Source organism: Brassica napus, chromosome C7 (assembly GCF_020379485.1).
Source record: "Brassica napus cultivar Da-Ae chromosome C7, Da-Ae, whole genome shotgun sequence".
NCBI classification, from domain to species: domain Eukaryota; kingdom Viridiplantae; phylum Streptophyta; class Magnoliopsida; order Brassicales; family Brassicaceae; genus Brassica; species Brassica napus.
Genome location: NC_063450.1, coordinates 4,556,683 through 4,578,124, shown reverse-complemented (window position 1 = coordinate 4,578,124; position 21,442 = coordinate 4,556,683). Strand labels below are relative to the sequence as shown.

Below are 21,442 nucleotides of genomic sequence, written 5' to 3'. Positions count from 1 at the left end.
ATCACACTATTTGGTTTGAATTTAGAATGCTTTCTAGCTAATATCAGGAAATAACCGAATCTTCTATCACATAATTACTATGTTAATCGCCTAGACAGAAGCCCAAATCTAGACTTCCGGTATAGATATGACTTTATTTCAAAGGAAACTTGAACTCCCCCAAAAATGTAGTAACACATTCCTAGATCTTACCCACTACTACTTGATCACAGCCACGCGGGCAGCCGCTCCTTTTTCAACCTTCCAAATTTTAAGGGATAAAAATGATATTATTTTTTTTTGAAAAAATATAGACAATGATATTTTTTTGACCGATATAAACAATGATATTTCATCTTCTCAAAAGTAGAAAGCTTTTCCAATATGGAAAACAAACCTTACAAACTATTGTCCTCCTTGCATGTGGACATAAAAAATAAAAGCTATGTGTCCCAATGGCAAATATACTACTCCCTCCGTTTCATAATATAAGTAGTTTTGGCTAAAAGCACGAAGATTAAGAAAATTATTATGTTTTTAAAAAGTATTTTATAATAAATATGTTAGATATAATTTAACCAATAAAAAATAAGTCTATTTAATTTGATTGGTCACACTGTATTCAATAAATGTAAAAGTTACCTAGAAATACGAAGACTACTTACATTTTGAAACAAAAACATTTCTCTAAAACTACTTACAATATGAAACGGAGGGAGTATAAAATAATTAGCTCAACATGTGGGACCACCAAAAGAAAACCTATAGATAAGATAATAGACAGGCCTAAAACCATCATAAATCATTGACTAATTTATTTTTTTATTTCCAACTTAATAATGCAAGATGCATGCTTGTTGAAATATTTGGAATATATAGTTTCCTTCTCGTGGGTTAGGAACACCCGACTCGTTTTTACAAATCATTGAGAATCGAAAACCTCCCCAAAGAGTGTTTGTTCCTTCTCTATTCTATTTGGTATGGTTCAACACATAAAACCACGTTGACTTCGATTCAAACCAAAGCTCCAAATGAAACTCTCTCAAGTGTGGTTGCAATTGCAAATTTCGTTTGGTTAATAGGATTAATCCCCGGTTCTCAGAGCTGTTAACTCGGGTGCAACATGTTTAGCCAAGACCAAACTAAAACCACACATGCAGATGCAGCCAAGCTACATTAATTCAATTTTTTTTTTTTCAGCAAAACAAAGCAGACTCATGTAGACTCTGCGAACCACCCCGGTAGCTCTGCATCCATATGGACGACAAACGACGGTTGCTTTCTTGCACTGCGTGCGAGACTATCCGCCTTTAAGTTCTGTGTCCGTGGTATATGAATGATCTCTGAGCTGTTAAAACTCCTCTTTAAAACTTTTATGTCTTCCAAGTAGCTTGCAAAGGCTGGCCACTCTTCTGGTTCCGACACCATCTTCACCAATTGAGCACTATCCGTTGCAAAAGTAACCCATGCTTGTCTAAGATTCCTCATACATTCCATTGCCCATATAAGGGCCTCTATCTCTGAGTGTAGTGGCGACTGACTCGCTCTCGTGTTCCTTGTTCCCATTAGTCTATCATAGCCTTCCAGGGTATTATACCATCCTTGCCCTAAAAAGCTATCTTCATTTTTTCAAGATCCGTGTGTAAAACACCATCTACCTGGTATACTTAAACGTAAAGTAAGAATTTTTCTTTTCTATCAGCTAATACAAATTAATAGGAGATGGTTTAGTGCGACTCTTTTCTTCACATAAAACATTTATTTCTTCGCATCTATTTCTTCGCATAAAACATTTAATCATGAAATCGTTACCATAATAACTTCCATAATTTGTTATAAAATAATAAATTAGTATTAAAAATAAGAAGTTTTTGTTTGATTTATATCAATTGCACTAAGAAAACAGAAAATACAAAGACTGCTCACGGAAGTCTGCTGCAAAATGAGTTCAGTTCGTATCCTAAACCTTACAAAACCTTTACTTTTTGTGGCTAAGTTTGTGTAAAGCCTTTCTCACTCCACAACAGAGTTACTTTTCTCCATTAGTGACTCGAAGAACTCACCACATAACTTCTGAAGAGGCGGGAAGTTTAGTGTTGAACCACTGAATATAGTTTCCCACGGTCTCTCTGACGATATAAACGGTGTTGCCAACGACTCAGCATCCTCCTTTCTCTTCTTGTCATAGTCTGGTAACTGTCCGTACAGCGATGTGTATCCAAAATCTCCTAGACAGATTTGAGAACGTTTTCGATTCATACATTGCCAAAAAAGGGGTTTAATAGAGAGTTTCTTTCTTGATATGTTTTGAGTTTTACCTGTCTCTTCTTCACCAACAAGACCCTCGTAGTCAATAGCGCTACGCTCATGTGTGTCATCACTACTGGGATCGAAGACAACATACTCGTGGCTTCCATTTACAAATGCAAGACGAAGCTGAGACTTGTCTCCTTCAAGAAATGAGATTGATCCTCCCTGAGCCTGCAAATGTAGACATGGTTTCACTTGTTAGTTTCATTCATCTTTCCTTTACCGTTTAAAACTCTTTGTGACATACCTTCATTACAGTCCATATAGATACAGGCTTAGGATCTGATCCGTTAAACAAGAGAATGGCACCATCTCTACCGCGGAAGATATTCTTCTTAGATTTACTCTTTCTGAAAGTTTTTGGGACCAGAGCCAAGACTGCAAAAGTGGACGAATCCACTGCAGAAGTGACAGCTGCAGAACGAGAAGAAACGTTTACTAAGCAAACGCACAACAAGAACTTTCAAGAAGAGGTTTTAAAGAAAAGATTTACCTTCTATGCGTAATCCATATGACCATGATAAAGATAGCTTTGATGTATTCCAAACAGATAGTTCAGGTTTTGGAAAATTTGATGCAGCAACAAGGAACTCAGACTTCCCAACGAAACAGAGCTTTGTGATTGGCTGTAACACATTGAGAGGTTTAAACATCAGTCTTTATAAGAAAGACTCTTTTTAACCTTTTTGATGGGAAACTAAACAGTTCTGTTACCGTAAGAGTCACTCCTAAAACAGACAAGAGCATGTTCTTGACCGGATTCCAAAGAGTTATAACATTCTCAGCTGCAACAGCTAGAACAGTACCATCCCCAGAGAAAGCAGCAGCAGTCATTGGCTTCTTCCTGAAAAATATTCAAAAGCGAAGAAGAATATATCATTCTGATCCTTATGAATGCCTATAATACACACAAAAGATATTACTTGTAAGAGCCAACTGCATGACATATCCAGCTAGAGTCCTTCTCCGTCTGGCTCTTGTCGCTGTTGCAAACCCAAATCTGAAATGACAAACAGTGATGTCAATAACAATCTTAGAAAGATAGACTTAGAGAAAGAATATTAAATCAATTTAAGAACTACCTTGAAGTCCCCACCAAAGGATGTACTAACTGCCATGGAACGGGTAGGGTGGAAGGCAATGGCCGAGACACCAGCATCCCTGTAAGATAAACAGAAGGAGAAATATTGGGTGATGATGATAAATAAAGATTTGAACATTAGCAGAGGGATAAGTTGATTACTTGTGAGGTTCGTATACGATTGTGGACAAGGTGAAAGTTTTGTTGTCTGGTTCAGACTCCCAAAACTTAAGGGACACTAAGCCTCCTATGCCATCTTCCGGAAGTTTCACTTCGGTTGTACTCATCACTGACCCATCCAGGGAGAGAGCAACCGCTGTCACCACAACCTGTTACCATATTCCCAAATTAGTCAACTAAACAAACAATAATAATCTTTTACATATAAAGACCAAATAAAACATGAAATGTACTTACTGTGATTTCATCACCTGGTTGATGGTTCCTCTCACAAACTTGAACCTGCAAAAACAATAATAATTTTACATTATCACATACCAGCTTATAGATAATTCATGGACAACACAAAGTGGAAAAGAAGATAATAACCTCTGAAATTCCACGGTCATTAAGGAGATTGTATAGCTGAACACAATAGTTCTCTGTGCACAACGCAGCTATGCCAGAAGATCTATCAAAAGCAACAGTACTAGACAAGCCTTCATACATCTTAGGCAATGATGGGGGAGGCTGAAAACCAAAAACACAAACTGAAGTAAATGCCAAATCAAAGGAAGATATAACAAAAGTTACTAGAAGACAAGGTTTGAAGATGCCAGATTCTAAGACGAACCTTGATTCCAGAAATGGTTCTTGAGATCTCCATGGAAGGCATTTTAAGCAAATGGATTTGGTTATCCGCACAAACAACCTGCAGCTCCTTGCTATCAGTAAAACATTTGCTTCCAGTACATTATGAGTTAGATCAGACTGAAACAGCTAGCTCCGACTTACGGAAGAAAGAGTTGGTTCTGGAGACCAAATGAAGTACAACAAGGGAGACCCTATCCTTGGTAAAAACTTCTTCTTCCCCGTGTCCAGCTGCCAAACAACAAGCACCCCTTCCCTTCCCCCTAGAGAAGAGAGTAAGAAAACAGAAGCAACACAGAGTAAGAACATTAACACGCTTTCAAGAGGTCAACGTAACCAGAAAAATAACTCAGACGCACCTGAATACAAGTATGCTCCATCGGAAGAGAAGTTAAGGACATTAACTTCAGCAGAGTGCCAATGCCACGTGGTGCAAGACTCAGCATCATCTCCATCTCTCACCCCGGGGTTATCCAAATCAACCATTGATCTCGCATTCTTCTTCTGACTCGCCAATGCAAGCTTTCTGTTACCGAAGCTTCTCCAAATCAACACTCTTCCAGTCACATCTCCAGCGGCAATAATCCTCTCCGTTGGATGAAAAGCAAAAGCATTGATAACCTTAGTGTGATGCAACGTCATCTTCTTGGCAAGTGCGTTCCTTGACCCTCCTCCAGAAGGAACACCCCATACATGGATTTTGCACTTGTGGCGGATTCCGAAAAACTCCCCAGAGGGAGAAATAACTATAGACTTTGGCTCTTCCGTCTACACAAGAAGACAAAAGTAAAATTATTTCAACTCATCAATCCAACCAAAGACACAACAAGTCTGACCCATAACAAAAGCTAACCTCTTTCAAAGTATCTCCACGAGGAAGACGCTCTTTAGCTAGGTTAAACCTTCGAATGTGTCCACGCAGCTCTTTGGACCCTTCTTTAACCAGACTCGTATCCTCAACAGAAACATAAGCAACTAACTTACTTGAATCAAGTTGTTGAGGCTCACTCAATAGACAAGGAATGACCTAGAAAAAAACAGAAACAAGAACATAAGCTCAATTCCAAAGTAATAAACTTTAACATCACACAAAGACTATCAAAGCCAAAGTAACAAACTTTACATCACACAGAGATTATCAAAGACGAAGTAATCAGCTTTCTTACATACCATAGAGTAAATGGGAACTTGGGCATCAACGGTTTTCAAAAGCTCAGGTCCTGAGAAGTCCCAGTGACGAATCGTACCGTCGAGAGACGCAGTCCAGCAGTAGCAGAGGATCTTCTGAGCAGCGCTCGAGGCAGGGACGACAATAAGAGTCGTGACTGGAGCTGTGTGACCTTCAAGCGAAGTAATCTAAAGAAAAAAGATGAAACCTTTGAATCAACGGTTCACTTTGGTGGTGAAAAAGGGAGAAAGTTGGTAACCTGTAAGCCAGTGGCGGCGCTGAAAACGGAGACATTGTTTCCTGTGCAGACGAGAAGCTTCTTTGCGTCGTTGGAGAAGGAAGGAGGTGATGTCACGTAGCTTCTACCGCCGCGAATCATGGTTGCTAAAGCTGAAGGAGAGGCGGAGGTTCAGGGTAGAAGAAGAAGAAGAAGGGAGGCAGACGCTCAAAAGTTGGTTCTTTTAAAAGCCCTAAACCCTTCTTCTTGTTTCTTTCGATTTTTCTATTTTATTACATTCCAATATTTGTTTTTTAATTTCATCGGTGTTATGAAATAACTTATAATTTATAGTATCGAGAAATTTAAATAAGAGTAGAATTTAATACCCGTAGGAAGCAAATAACACTACTATAAGTGAGAGAGTTTATTATAAGTAAGAAGAAGAAGATGTAATGGTTCTTTTCTTATAAACTCTTGTTCTTGTTTATGGTGTACAAAATAGTGAGATGAGTGATGATATTTATAGTGAACAACAATGCATAAAATATCAAAGATGGTGCTTGATTTGGTAAATGAGTGGGTGATCATAGTGCTTGATGAGTAGATGATCATAGTGCTTGATGAGTAGATGATCATAGTGCTTGAGTTGGTAAAGGAGTGGAGGATCATTTCAAAGTTTATCTTATAACACTCCCCCTTGATCATCCATCTTGTATTAAATTAAGTTTCGTAACACTCCCCTTGGGAACCGGTGTCACTCTCCGCTCTCGCTTAACGTCTTTGTTGCCTCGTTAAAAACCTTTCTAGGAAAACCCAATGGGAAAAACCATAGTTAGGTAAAAAGAGTACAACTACGTAAGCTCCCCCTCGATTGAGCAGTCATAGATCCTTCTGATGACGCATTCCAATGTTATGGACATGTTTTCTGAATACCGAAGTAGGAAGTGCTTTTGTGAAGAGGTCGGCTGCATTGTCGCATGATCGGACATATCTTACTTCAATCTCTTTCTTCTTCTCGAGCTCTTGGGTGTATGAGAAGAACTTTGGATGTATATGTTTTGTTCTATCACTTTTGATATATCCTTCCTTCGTTTGAGCAACACATGCTGCATTGTCTTCATATAGAATAGTTGGCCCCGTACTTTTGTCAATCCCACTACTTGAACAAATGTGTTGGCTTATTGATCTTAGCCATACACATTCTTTACTTGCTTCATGGAGTGCGATGATCTCAGCATGATTTGAAGAGGTAGCCACAAGCGTTTGTTTCTGAGAACGCCAAGATATAGCAGTGCCTCCGATCGTAAAAACATATCCTGTTTGCGATCGGGCTTTGTGTGGATCTGAAAGATATCCTGCATCTGCAAAACCAACCATTTGACCATTTGAATCCTTAGGGTAAAATAAGCCTAAATCAATAGTCCCTTGTAGGTAACGAAAGACATGTTTAATTCCATTCCAATGTCTTCGTGTTGGAGATGAGCTAAATCTTGCTAGAAGATTAACAGCGAATGATATATCAGGCCGTGTACAATTTGCAAGGTACATCAACGCTCCAATTGCACTTAGATATGGTACTTCCGGACCAAGTATCTCTTCTTTTTCCTCAGGTGGTCGAAATGGATCACTTTCAATGTTAAGTGATCTAACGACCATCGGGGTGCTAAGAGGAGTTGATTTATCCATGTTAAATCGTTTCAACACTCTTTTAGTGTATGTGGATTGATGCACAAATATACCATTTTGTGAATGTTCTATTTGTAGGCCAAGACAATACTGTGTCTGTCCAAGATCTTTCATCTCAAATTCTCCTTTGAGATAGTCTGATGCCTTTTGTATTTCTTTTTGAGTTCCAATAATATTTAGATCATCAACATATACCGCGATTATCACAAATCCGGATGTTGTTTTCTTGATGAAAACACATGGGCATATAGGATCATTCACATATCCTTCTTTTGTTAAATGTTCACTGAGACGATTGTACCACATACGTCCAGATTGTTTTAACCCATATAATGATCTTTGCAATTTTATTGCACATAACTCTTTAGGTTTGGAACTTAATGCTTCTGGCATTTTAAATCCATCAGGGATTTTCATGTAGATATCAGTATCTAATGATCCGTATAGATAAGCTGTAACAACATCCATGAGACGCATCTCAAGATTTTTATCAGCGGCTAGACTCATCAAGAATCTAAATGTGATCGCATCCATTACAGGAGAATATGTTTCCTCATAATCAATACCAGGTCTTTGAGAAAATCCTTGGGCTACAAGGCGAGCTTTATACCTTGTAATCTTATTTTTCTCATTTCGTTTTCGAACGAAAATCCATCTGTACCCAACTGGTCTCACATCTTCAGGTGTGAGTACAATAGATCCAAACACTTTTCGTTTGTTAAGCGAATCAAGTTCGATTTGTATTGCTTCTTTCCATTTATTCCAATCATGTCTCTTTTGACATTCATATATGGATTTCGGTTCTGGATCATCGGTATCTTCATTTACCTCACCTGACACGATATATGAGAAAGCATCATCAAGATCATTTTGTTCATTTCTATTCCATATCCTTTTATTATGGATGTAATTAATAGAAATCTCATGATTATCTTTCGATTCATGATGCTCTGATTCATCAGAGTCCTTATCATTTATTTCTCCCAAAATATTTTCTGCTATTTTGGGTGCATCATATATTTCAGCTTTCTTCTGTTTCCTAGGATTCTTATCCTTAGAACCAGCAGGTCTACCACGCTTCAGGCGTGTTTTTGGCTCTCGTGTGTCATCCTCCTTTTCTTGTTCATTTGGCATTTTGATACGAGCAGGAGCATTTGCAGCTGGTATATGAGATTTAGTTACCGTCTTGGTATCTGCAAATGCATCAGGTAGCTGGTTAGCTATACTCTGTAAATGCATAATTCGTCGAACTTCTAGTTCTGACTCTTTAGTAGGAGGATCAAGATATAACAATGATGGTACACTCCATTTTATATCACTTCCAACATTTTTGTTTTCTCCCCCTAGAACTGGGAATACATTTTCGTCAAAATGACAATCAGCAAAACGTGCTGTAAAGACGTCACCAGTCTGTGGTTCTAGGTATCTTATAATTGATGGAGAATCACAACCAACATATATTCCCAACCTTCTTTGTGGTCCCATCTTTGTTCGTTGTGGTGGTGCTACAGGCACATATACCGCACAACCAAAGATTCTAAAGTGGGAAATGTTTGGTTCTCGACCAAACGCTAACTGAAGTGGGGAATACTTATGGTATGCACTCGGCCTGATCCGAATGAGTGCTTCTGCATGCAAAATGGCATGTCCCCATACAGAGGTTGGAAGTTTTGATCTCATGATCAATGGTCTTGCAATCAATTGCAGACGCTTAATTAAAGATTCAGCCAAACCATTTTGCGTATGAACATGAGCAACTGAATGTTCAACTTCTATTCCCATTACCATACAATAGTCATTGAATGCTTGGGATGTGAATTCACCAGCGTTGTCTAGTCTAACTCTTTTAATAGTATAATCAGGAAACTGTGCTCGCAGTTTGATTATCTGAGTTAGAAATCTCGCAAATGCCACATTTCGAGATGATAATAGACAAACGTGTGACCATCTACTGGATGCGTCAATTAATACCATAAAATAGTGGAATGGTCCACATGGTGGATGTATCGGTCCACATATATCACCTTGAATTCTTTCAAGGAACTTTGGTGATTCTTTATCGATTTTGGTTGGCGATGGCCTTACGATCAATTTTCCTAGAGAACATGCAACACATGTCATTTTATTCCCTTGAGAAATCTCCTGGATTTTCAGTGAATGACCATGTGAGCTCTCTATGATTCTACGCATCATTGTACAGCCTGGATGGCCAAGGCGATCATGCCATAACGTGAACTCTTCTGGGTTCCGTTTTACTACAAGATTTGATTCGATCTCATCGATATAAGTATGATGTAATCCCGAAGGAAGTTCTGGAAACTTTTCCAATATGTGCTTTCTGCCACATTTTTCAGAAATTACATACATGTATTTCTTTCCATCCTCAGTTGCAGACTGAGTATCATATCCGTGAAGATATATGTCTTTAAAACTCAACAAATTCCTTTTAGAACTCGGAGAATATAAAGCATTATTTATGGAAAATTTTGTTCCATTCGGCAAAGTAAAGTTTGCTTTACCAGTTCCTTCAATCACGTCTGCAGGACCTGATATTGTATTGACGACAATTCTTGTCGGTTTTATATCAGAGAAATATCTCTTTTGTCTCAGAATAGTGTGCGTTGTTCCACTATCTGGTATGCATATTTCACGAATCCGTTTCTTGGATTTTGCTCCATTAGTATTTTGATCCATTTCTGAAATTATTATAAACATTAAATAAAAGTGAAACGTGAAATTTATTCATTGATTATATAAAGAAAACACACAATAATTATACATATATTGTTGTTAAAACAACATTATTCTTTGAAAACATAATTATTATACATTACAAATGAGGACTATTCAGCAGTCTTATTAGAAACATTTTCGTACTCTTCAAGAGTATTCTAGTCCAGCTCATTTGCGAAATCAGAGGATTCAAGGTATGAGGTCCCTTCAACGTTTTCCGTGAGGTTCACCTCTTTAGCCTTTCCTTTTATGGATTCTTGATATAACTTGCACAAATGTGGGGGAGTACGACAGGTACGGGACCAATGTCCTTTACATCCACATCTGTAACATACAGTCTCACTTTTCTTTGTGGTATCCTCTTCGGTTTCTTTGCCTTTATGAGGTTGTTCAGATCTAACCCATTTGTTAGATCTAATACTTTTAGGATAGTAAGGCTTTCCACGTTTGTTGTTGAAACGCCGACCACGACCTCGGTTGGTATGGTTTCTCCTTCCCGAATATTCTACCGCCGTAGCATTCACTTCGGGAAATGCCTTGGCTCCCGTAGGTCGGGAATTATGGTTTTTGATTAGTAACTCATCGTTCTTTTCAGCCAACATGAGTGTTACCATCAATTCAGAAAATTTGGTGTACCCACATTTTCTGTAAATTCGGGATAAGACGTTGTGTTCTTTGTGGAAGGTATTGTATGTCTTGTCAAGCATTTCTGCTTCGGTGACAGGGTTACCACAATATTTTAATTGTGCAACTATCCTTAAGATAGTGGAATTGTAATCTCTAACCCTTTGGAAATCCTGAAACCTCAGGGTTTTCCACTCTTCAAGAGCGTGAGGGAGATTGATTTCCTTTTGATTATCGAATCTGTCTTTCAAGGCTTGCCATAGTACAGCCGGGTCCTCAACGTCTCCATAGTCGTGAGTTAGATTCTCATCTAAGTGCTTCTTCAGGAAGATTATCGCCTCGGCTATATGCTCGGGTGGCGATTTGTTACCGACTTTTATAGCTTCGGATATCTTTTTTATTACAAGATAAGGTTTCACATTTGTGACCCATCTGACATAGTTTTCGCCGGTTACTTTTAGAGCTGGGAACTGGAGTTTCTCGATGTTTGCCATTTGTATTTCTAAAACACAAAATAGTAATTTTATTAGAACTTCATAATTTAAAAACCGTTTACATTAACCATACAAGCAATTACAAGGAGAAGCGATGTAAATAAAATTAAACCGATAATCATCTTAAATTCACTTGGAGTAAATTCTCCATCGAATAAACCATAAATAGAAACACAAATAAAAATGGCACATAAAAACAAAAGTGCGCGAATCATCTTTCTTGAAAAATTGGAGGAGAGCGATTTGAAATTTTTGAGAGAAGATGAAATATTTTGGATGATGAAATGAAGTGAAAATGAGTTGTATTTATAGATGAAAATTATTGTTCATGACCGTTGGAGAAAGGGGAAATTTTTGAAAAAATTTCTTTGTGACCGTTGGGTTAAATCGAGTGCACCAAAAATTAGTCTGAAAATATCGTATTAAACGGTCAATCAAATCTATAAAATTTCATAAAAGTGAAAAATTATGACAATGAAATATTTATGTTATATGACAACAAATCATGCGACGGCTCAGCCGATCAATGCAGAATAATAAATAAATTATACGGCGGCTCGGCCGACCAATTAATAATAAACAGAATATAAGGCGGCTCAGCCGACCAATAAATAATAAACAGGATATAAGGCGGCTCGGCCGACCAATAAATAATAAACAGGATATAAGGCGGCTCGGCCGACCAATAAATAAATTAAATTACTAGTAAATAATATAGGCGGTATTCCGGCCATTATAACATGATATAAATAATAGTAGAGGCGGTATACCGACCATTATAACAGGGTATAAATGATACAAATAAATTTTACCGAATCGCAGAGTGATCGTGCTGATAACGTGTTATGAAATAACTTATAATTTATAGTATCGAGAAATTTAAATAAGAGTAGAATTTAATACCCGTAGGAAGCAAATAACACTACTATAAGTGAGAGAGTTTATTATAAGTAAGAAGAAGAAGATGTAATGGTTCTTTTCTTATAAACTCTTGTTCTTGTTTATGGTGTACAAAATAGTGAGATGAGTGATGATATTTATAGTGAACAACAATGCATAAAATATCAAAGATGGTGCTTGATTTGGTAAATGAGTGGGTGATCATAGTGCTTGATGAGTAGATGATCATAGTGCTTGATGAGTAGATGATCATAGTGCTTGAGTTGGTAAAGGAGTGGAGGATCATTTCAAAGTTTATCTTATAACAATCGGAAAATATTAAAGAGTTTTGAAAATTAATGCTTGGGACCGGAAGCATTGGGCTATTAATATTGTCATTAAGTCAGTCAGGACCTGTGGGAAATTTCATACAACTGGGCTTTTTATGAGCACTAATAAATATTTACAAAACTAATTCTGAATAATCAATAAATGCTAGAAAACTAGTTTTTTTTTTTTTAAGAAACACCTTAAGTAAATGTTAGTAGATGCATATAAATGTTTTTAAAAATTATTTTAGTGAGATGAAAATGCAACTTTATATTATTATTAGTGGTTTGCCCGCGTTTCGCTTTCGCGCGGGTTGTTGCTTTGGTTATTGGTTATTGGCTTATGATATTGTTGTGTTCTTTGCCATACAAATGTGAGAGATGTATTACGTTGTGTTTTGAGTGGTGGTGTTACAGTTATGGTTGTTGTTTGATGGTGGTAATGGGCATGATATGTGAGGGTCGTATATTTCTTGGGTGTAGCTTAGGAATTGAGTTGGAATGCGGTGAAATAAAGTTTTGATCTTTGCAGACCAAGATGGAAGTTCATATTCAGAGAAATAAATGGAACCCCATTGTTTATATCATGTCTCTTTGAGTCATGTGCATTACCTCCTTCGTAGAAGATTCATATTCCATTCAATCAATTCACTTTCAGTCACAAAGGCCATACATAAAATATTTAGAAACAAAAGAAATCAGAGATATGAACATGATATGAGAAAGATCTAAAAGTATAAGCATGTTAAAGCTTAGAATGAAATTTGTTGTTTGAATACCAAAAAGTAAGCATTAGTCTTAGGTCGTACAAACTGTTTTAGAGTTTGTCATAGTACAACATGGGCACATGAACTATTTTATTGTTTAGATTTTGATCAGTTTTGTTGAAATTTTTATTTGTTTTTGGATATGAAGTTAAATAATGACTTTATGTATGGGAGTTTAGCTTGTTCGTCTTTATGAAACTTTTTATAATATCAATGGTGCTGTCAAAGCAGAAACACGTTTGTAGGGTTGTGGAGAGCAATAGTTTGCTTATAATAGTGAAACAAATTTTAGAAATGAGTTTGACATAATAAGTTTGTTCGCTATATTCCCTTTATATAATCTTGACATGCTTAAGAATAAAAAATAGTTATGTCTATATAATATAGATTTTTCAATCTTAAGTTTCAAGTTCAACTGAAACATATTTTTATAAGCGAATCTTTGCCGTTCGTATAGTTTTTTGTATGTCAAACGTCTTAGTTCTTTGCGGGATGAATATTATATATAAATTATTTTTAAGTATTATATAATTTTTATATATTATGAATTAATAAATATATATTGAATAATTAAAAATTTAATAACTATTACGTATATAATTAAATTGGTACAAATACTTAAATAAATTTTATTAATCCAGACAAACACTTTTTGTATTTTATATGGTATAAAATTAAGTTTAAATGATATTAACATAGAAAAATAGTACATTTTTAATATTGACATCTATTAAAAAATATTTTATACTCATATTATTTTTGATCGTTTATATTTCCTTATAACAAAATTTTTGAATCAATGATAACAATAAAAAATTTGTGGGATGTTTAATAGTTTTAGTAATTTATAATTTTAAAAACATTCAATGCAAAGTTTAAAATCTAAATATTAAGTTGTCAATAATTGTTCAAAATGTTTATCAAAAAATTCAAAGCAAATTCGAAATTAAAATACTTATGTATTTTATATGGTATATAATTTATTTTTTAAAAAAATATTAATATACATATATATAATATTTATTAAATGAGACTTGCTACTTATGTAATTTCGTAATCATTTGTATCTTGTTATAACATAAATTTTAAACCATAGATCACAAAAATTTCAATGTGAGATTTTTAAAAACTTTAGTCATTTATATTCGTTTTTAAAAATTCAAAATATAACTTATACGAAAAAAACTAAATTTTTATTATATAGTTAATGTGGTTGTTTAATTTATTTTAATAAGTTAAAATAATAAAAAATGATAGAGAATAGAATAATTTTTATCAAATCTTTATGATTCAAAATCATTAATTGTCATATATACTTTACTCACATTAGGTAATTCCGTGATTTTTATTTAAGGAAACAATGAAGAACATTTATGATTAATTTATGGTTAGTTTAATAAAAAACTTATTATATATTTATATGGACCAACATATTTTTCTAAGGATTCTAAGAAGACTTATTCTTGGGTTCACCCCCTAGGGTGAACCTCAAGGTTCACCAACCAATAGAATTGTGTTATTTCATATTTGGTATCTTTTAAAAAAGGAAACAAAATATTGTCAAATTATATTATCTTTTTAAAATTAAAAAGTAAAAAAAAAAATAGTAGTAATTACAAAAAAAAATATTTTTAACGTCGTCAGCAAAACATTAAACCCTAAATCCTAATCCCTAAACCCTAAATCCTAAACCCTAAACCCTTGGGTAAACCATAAACCCTAGGATAAATCTTAAACTCTAGGATAAATCTTAAACTCTAAATCAAAATCACTAAACACTAAAACACTCAAGGGTTTAGGGTTTAGGATTTAGGCTTTAGAGTTTTAGGATTTAGTGTTTTTATTTAGAGTTTAGGATTTATCCAAGGATTTAGGTTTTACCCAAGGGTTTAGAGTTTACCCAAGGGTTTAGGGTTTACCCAAGGGTTTAGGGTTTACCCAAGGGTTTAGGTTTACCCAAGGGTTTAGGGTTTAGGATTTAGGGTTTAGGGATTAAGATTTAGGGTTTAGTGTCTTGCTAACGACGTTAAAAAAAAATTTAATTCTTTTTTCTGTAACTGCTATTTTTTTTTTACTTTTTTATTTTAAAAATATAATATAACTTGATAATATTTTGTTTCCCGTTTTAAAAGATATCGAATTTGAAATAAAGAAATCCTATTGGCTAGTGAACCTAGAGGTTCACTTTAGGGGGTGAACCCAAGAATAACTCAAGAAGAATGATTGTGGTGATGACATGTGGCTACAAAAATATGTTGTAATGCTTCTCTTTTAATATACAGGGGATTGAATATACAAAATTTGTTTTTACATATTCTTCATATTGCTTTTAGGCCCACTTAACCTTGTAACAAGTGCTCAGAAAAAGTGTCAATTTCTTTTATATTTTATATATCAAAGTGATTTTTTTGTCAAACATTTGTTCTCACATTGTTTTATTTTAGTTTTTGTAATTTGTTAGCTTTGTGTTTATTTGATTAATGGAAGCACAACCTCATCGTTTTATTTGATTGACCATTTTTGCAACAGGGAAGTTGAAATGAGAATTATGTGGTATTTAACATTTGATTTATACTCTCTTTATGTAATTTTCTATTGTGTTTTATATTTAAAGATATTAGTAATATATGAATTTTGATGTAGAGGTTATCTTAGTTCATTGAAAACTCAAAGTGGATAGATTTTAAATATATGTTTGGATTCAATAAATAGTTGCGCTTTATATCAGAACTTTTTGTGATTATTTGAAAAACTTATACGCTTTGCACAATGATTTTTTAATTTTTTTACAACTAGTTTTGCAATTTTAGTTTTAATTATGTATTAATTTTTTTTTGTGATTTTCAAGAAATTTCTTATTGATTTTTCTTAACTTGAGTTTTATGACTATTAGAAGGAAAACAAAATTCATGCGATACATTACTTAATAAATGGATTCCTCTACTTTTTTTCTTTATTATTTTGTTTTGCCTTAAAATTTATGTTTTTTAATTATATTATGCACTTTTACTAATTTTTATTATTTTATTTTATAAATGATTGTCTAAATATTTGTTTTGATTATGTAATAATCATTGATTGTAGTTCCATTATTTTGGTTCTTATTAATTTCTCAGAGCTTCAGATTTGTTACTAAAATAGAAAAATTATATGTGATACTTATTTCTCATTTTTGTTAGCATGAGTTTAATAAAATATAGTTTTTGTTTTTCTAAATGTTCTTTAACTATCTTTCTGTATTTTTATATTATATTAATTTTCATTAAAAATTATTGGTTATATCTTGTTACTTTTTAGTTTTTAAACTTTTTTAAAAAATAGTTTTATTATTATTTCTTCTAAAATTGATTTTGGTAACTAAATTTTTTTTGTTAAAATACTTTTTTGTTTAAAGTTGGTTTAATGAAACGTAAAAAATTAATATAGTAAAGGAAATATTTATTATTTTCAAATATTTTGGACTATATTATGTAAGTTACTAAATTATCATTGGTTGAAATAAAATCATTTCAATTTTTGGAAGGAAAATGAAATATTGATTAGAAAAATGGATTGCTGGTTTTTTTAATAAATTTGATATAAATAAGAAGAGAACAAAATTTTTGAGGGTAATTTATTAATTTAAGAAAATGACGATGAGGTGTCAATTTTTTTTTCTGAATGTTTTTTAACTATATTTGAAAATTGTGTATTTTTATACTATATTAATTTTCAAAGGGTATGTGTCTGGACAACCGTTTTGCTTATCATTCTTGTAATTTAAACGCATGGAACATTTTTTTTGTCCAAAAACGCAACATTATTTCGAGGATCTAGATTAACCAAAATTACAGAGAGAGCTCTTTGGACATTCATTATCGTTCTTCTTGTCCAAGAGGTTTTTAACTCCAACAGAATGTGTATGATGTGCCAATAACATGTTTAATTTCCAGACTAAGATTTTGAGAATGTCTGGGGGTAACATTGTAATCAAGAACTGCTTTTAGTATTTCCATTTATCAAAGCACATTAAGATAAAAAAAGTTTTACAAAATAAAATACCTAATGAAAAGAAAAAAGCCTTGTTTCATGGAACATAGTTAAGTAGCCTGATGAGGTTTAGAACCGAAGAAAGGTTTAACTCAATGGAACATCATCTCCTTTGAGCTTAATGAGGAAGATGAGATTCATGTTTTACTGATATCTGAAACTTACCAAGCATTTATCAGCTGGTGTGGTATGTGGCAAGTATACCACTGGACATTCAATGTTTCTCAGTTTCACCATGCCAACATGAATATCTCCATGGATGTTTTCAGCATATTACAGAAGGAATGACATTTCAAAGATTCAAAATTTGCAAGAATTACTGATATTTAAGAAGGAAATGAATCAGTGATGAGAGATTACAATATTGAGCTTAGGAAGATCATATCCTTGCACCAAAAGAAAAGAAAGCACCAGCTTTTGGGGCGAAGCACTTCTGAAAAATCACAACCGTACTATGTTTTTACTTGCTACAATATTCAAATGAAACTAACATTCTTTGGCACAAACAACGCAAGATGAGAAATCTAACTTACATTCCATCCAGAAGGTTCAAATTTTCTAGGATCCGAGTAGACTTCAGGGTCCACGTGGAAATTCCTAAATCATGTCAAAACTTTTCAACCTTCGAATAACGCAAAAGGTGAATTTATTGTGTTTTATATAACTCTTGTATTTGGATTATATCATAGGTTTAAACCATTTTATGTACTCACCTTCATTTTGACTTCAGTATTTGCTTCCGGAAAAGTGAAAAGTGAGAATGTTTGACCCAAAGTGTTTCATCAACAGCCTAGTGAAAGAAACACAACTCTTTTGTGATACAAACTCTGTTGTGATAAGCTCATATGAGACTAAAATATCTTACCTGCGACGAGAACTCTGTCTTGTAACGTCAAACCTTTTATCCCTTAGGTTTATTGTAAGATGATCGCTTGTTTGGCCTATGCGAAACTCCAATTACAATGACTCAATCTAGAAAATAAAGTATAGATAAACAATAAGGAACATAATTTACCTTTGGCCTTTATAGAATCTCAGGGTGTCATGTTGGAGGAAGTGTTAATATCTCCTGCTACCGTGAGACTGAAACAAATATATAAGATTCGAGATCCATCGAGAGAAAAAGAACAAATATTAAAAACATGTTACCAACGACGTCTTAGTACACGGCATGAGCGCATCAAAAGTATCACGAATGTCACACTTGCCATTGTATCACAAATGTCACATTTGCCAACAACCGTGCAAGTTTCACAAAGAACAGTAGGAAGCATAACGGTAGAGCCAGCGAGCAAATCCATTCCCACAGAGACTTGGCTTCGCGCAGTTGCTACATTTCCAGAAAGTCCAGAGACCGAAACAAACACCAACAAACATATAAGAGTCAAGACCCATCGAGAGAAAAATAACTAATATCAAAACTTTACAGGAAATAAAACTTATATTGACACAAGAAAAAAAAAGATTGCTTAATTGACTAAATAAAGATTCACTTTTAATGTCTCGAACGATAAGATACAAAAGTTATACATCAAAGTATCATCGTCACTCACTATTTGATTCGAACCAAACAAAGATTCACTTTTTTATATCTCAAAATTCAATAAAAAATCTACCTTTCACCTAACATAATAAGAACTAGATCTTGACCCGCACAACCGTGCGGATAGTTATTTTTATTTTCTGTTTATAAATATTTGATTTACATGATTAGTGGTATATAGTTTTAACATTTACCATATTACTGATCGTTTAATAGTTTAATTTAATATTTTCAAATACAACAATTTTGTAGTTTGAATGCAGTAATTTAATTTATTGTTTCAAATCATTAGTGATATTTTTTTTAATAAAGCATGAACAATTACTAAAAACCTTATATTATGAGATATTTACGATAAATTCTATTCAATTTAACTTAGATATTAATTTCTTTAAGTTAAACTTTTATAGTTATGTATTTATTTGTTTCTTTGTTCTTCATACTATAAATAAAGAATGAGTTAAAGGTAACGCAACTTTCATACAGAAAGAAAATAAAATAAAGGTGACATAAATAAAACAACCCACCATCTGCTATAAAAGTCATTAGCAACCAAACATGTATTTGTAAACACTTGCTTCTATTTTTTAGGTTTTAGAATGTTTATTTATGTTGTGCAACCTCATGGTTGCTGCTGGACCTGTGATTGAAGACAAATACACGTTGTTCTGATAGATAAAAAGCAAGTCATTACAGAGGACTTTGTCTCTTGGTTTAAGGCAAGACTTAAAACAAAAGATGTAATATTTTCTCTAAGAAAATAGAATTAGTTCAGTAAAGTCCAGTTTTGGAAACCAACATTCTGTGACAAAAAACATTTTTGTTCTTCAAGATCCGTAAAAAAAATTGATTATCCAAAGTTGGGTTCCGATATCATAATCATTAGGTTTTTAATAAAAAAATTAGAATAGAGTTTTAGAGACAAATAAAACTATGCTCGAAATCAAATACATTAACAACATAAGTAATTACTCTAGAACCTAAAAAACAGAAGCACATGTTTGTATTTTTCAGCCTTCACTTTCTTTTGAACAGAGCTGCTAGGTTTTTTAGAATTGCGATCATTTAGTTTTCTCTTTCCCTTGGATGGTTTTGGAGAAGGTGTTCCATGGGAAGATGAAGGTGGTGCAGGATTTTGAGGACTGCTTTAAACAGGTTCTTCTTTGGTTACAACCTTTTATTTTGAATTCGTAAGGGGCTGAAGTTTGTCTATTCCTCCACCGCTTTAAATATAATGAGTCCCATATACACTACCACAGATAAGAAGCTGCACATATATATTCACATTATTCTTCTGTTACTTAACCAGCATGAGTCCATTTCTTATGATAAAAAATCTGAAGTTGAGATCATTGGCGTATGAAGAAGAGACTATGAGGAATGTGCCGAGACCCAACACAAGCTCCAACGATTCATTTTATTCCATCATTTAGATGTATGTAGATGGAATTATGCATACTAAGTCATCAAGAATTATTTTATATTAGGGTTATATATAGGTTCACCAGACCTCTGGCTGCATCTTCAGCTATTTCAAGCCGTTTAATCAAAAAGTAAGAGGCTTTGGAGAATACATCCATATCGTTTTTGACTACTCTTGTGGCTGCATCTCTCTAGGATTTGTTCTCATCTTAAGCAAACCTGATACAAATCTAATTCTCTATGTAAGAGCTGTGGATATCTGATGTATATGAGATAACAGGTTTTGATCGGGGAAAAAGAAACAGACTTGAAAATATGAGAGTGTACCTTTTTGTTGTTGATTACTTGATGACTTCTTGTGTTTATTTTTCTGAGAACTGAGATATCATTTTCTTCAGTTTATGTAAACAACCCAGAAATTGAAATTAGGGTTTGCCAAAATCAAATTACAAATAATCAAAGAAAGAATCAGACGTATTTGGGCTAAGGTTCATATTTACCTTGGGGTTCGTGATTGCAATTAGAATTTGTGTGTTTAGGTATCTATTAATGTAAATACACTGAATGAAATTTTTAAAGAATAGTCCAAATAAAAGATTATATTTTAAATGATAGGATAATTAAATGTGATGATTTCCTATAAGATGGTCCAAAGTAAAATATCACAAAGTCATGACTTCTGTTTTAATATATAAGATAGCGTCAGGGAGTACTCCAAGCATGGAAAGAAACAAACCACCGACGATTCTAGGGCCAAGGATCTCGAGAAGAAGCTCACTTTCAGCAGATATTTTCGTGATATGATTTATTAAGTAAAAGTAGTAATTTTTAATGTAAAATGGTAATCTTACATGTTTAATGTAATATTTCCATTTCTTATGTTATATATTTACATATTATTTATTATTTTCGAAATTATATTTATCAGTAATATTAAATTGTAAAACTATACAATATATCAATATTTCGAAAATGTAAAACTTTAATGATATGATTTTTTAAGTAAAATAGTAATTTTTTAAAAGTAAAATGGTAATCTTACATTTTAATGTAGTATTTCTATTTCTTATGTTATATATTTACATATTATTATTATTTTCGAAATTATATTTATCAGTAATATTTAAATGTAAAACTATACATTATATCAATATTTAGAAAATGTAAAACTATACATTAGTTTAATATTTTTGGTAATATGATTTATTTATGCAACGTGGCTTCTTTCAGAAGAAGGATTATACGATGATGTGAACACATCCTGAAGCTTCGGATAGTCCCTTTTATTAGTATGGACTAGAGATTAATCCGGGCGTAGATTTTTATTTTTTTTCTAATTTAAGTTGTTATATTGTTTATATTTTGATA

General features: G+C 33.5%; 1 protein-coding gene and 1 long non-coding RNA gene across 2 annotated transcripts; both read right to left on the bottom strand.

Annotated features, from left to right (window-relative positions):
* Nucleotides 1-1,808: 1,808 nt before the first annotated feature.
* On the bottom strand, nt 1,809-5,854 carry LOC106433002 (WD repeat-containing protein 75-like). Its single transcript, XM_048762784.1, has 16 exons — nt 5,608-5,854; nt 5,351-5,536; nt 5,034-5,207; nt 4,540-4,948; nt 4,325-4,443; nt 4,164-4,241; nt 3,920-4,060; nt 3,788-3,832; nt 3,533-3,699; nt 3,372-3,450; nt 3,213-3,289; nt 3,004-3,133; nt 2,783-2,915; nt 2,537-2,703; nt 2,298-2,460; nt 1,809-2,207 (listed from the first exon to the last, which is right to left on the bottom strand). Exons 1-16 carry the CDS (start codon nt 5,725-5,727, stop codon nt 1,993-1,995), a joined length of 2,403 nt encoding a protein of 800 aa, XP_048618741.1. The 5' UTR covers nt 5,728-5,854; the 3' UTR covers nt 1,809-1,992.
* A 10,463-nt stretch (nt 5,855-16,317) lies between these two features.
* Nucleotides 16,318-18,806, bottom strand: LOC106442992. Its single transcript, XR_007326575.1, has 3 exons — nt 18,125-18,806; nt 17,975-18,050; nt 16,318-17,899 (listed from the first exon to the last, which is right to left on the bottom strand). It is a non-coding gene; the product is annotated as an uncharacterized LOC106442992 (long non-coding RNA).
* Nucleotides 18,807-21,442: the final 2,636 nt, after the last annotated feature.

Bases quoted from the DNA above. Each gene is read 5' to 3' on its own strand.
- LOC106433002 (XM_048762784.1), bottom strand. From the start codon at position 5,727: ATGATTCGCGGCGGTAGAAGCTACGTGACATCACCTCCTTCCTTCTCC. The intron at 3,290-3,371 runs GTAGTTCTTAAA...TTGTCATTTCAG, and splicing joins CCTTTGGTGGGGACTTCAAG to ATTTGGGTTTGCAACAGCGA. The intron at 2,461-2,536 runs GTATGTCACAAA...CTACATTTGCAG, and splicing joins CTATATGGACTGTAATGAAG to GCTCAGGGAGGATCAATCTC.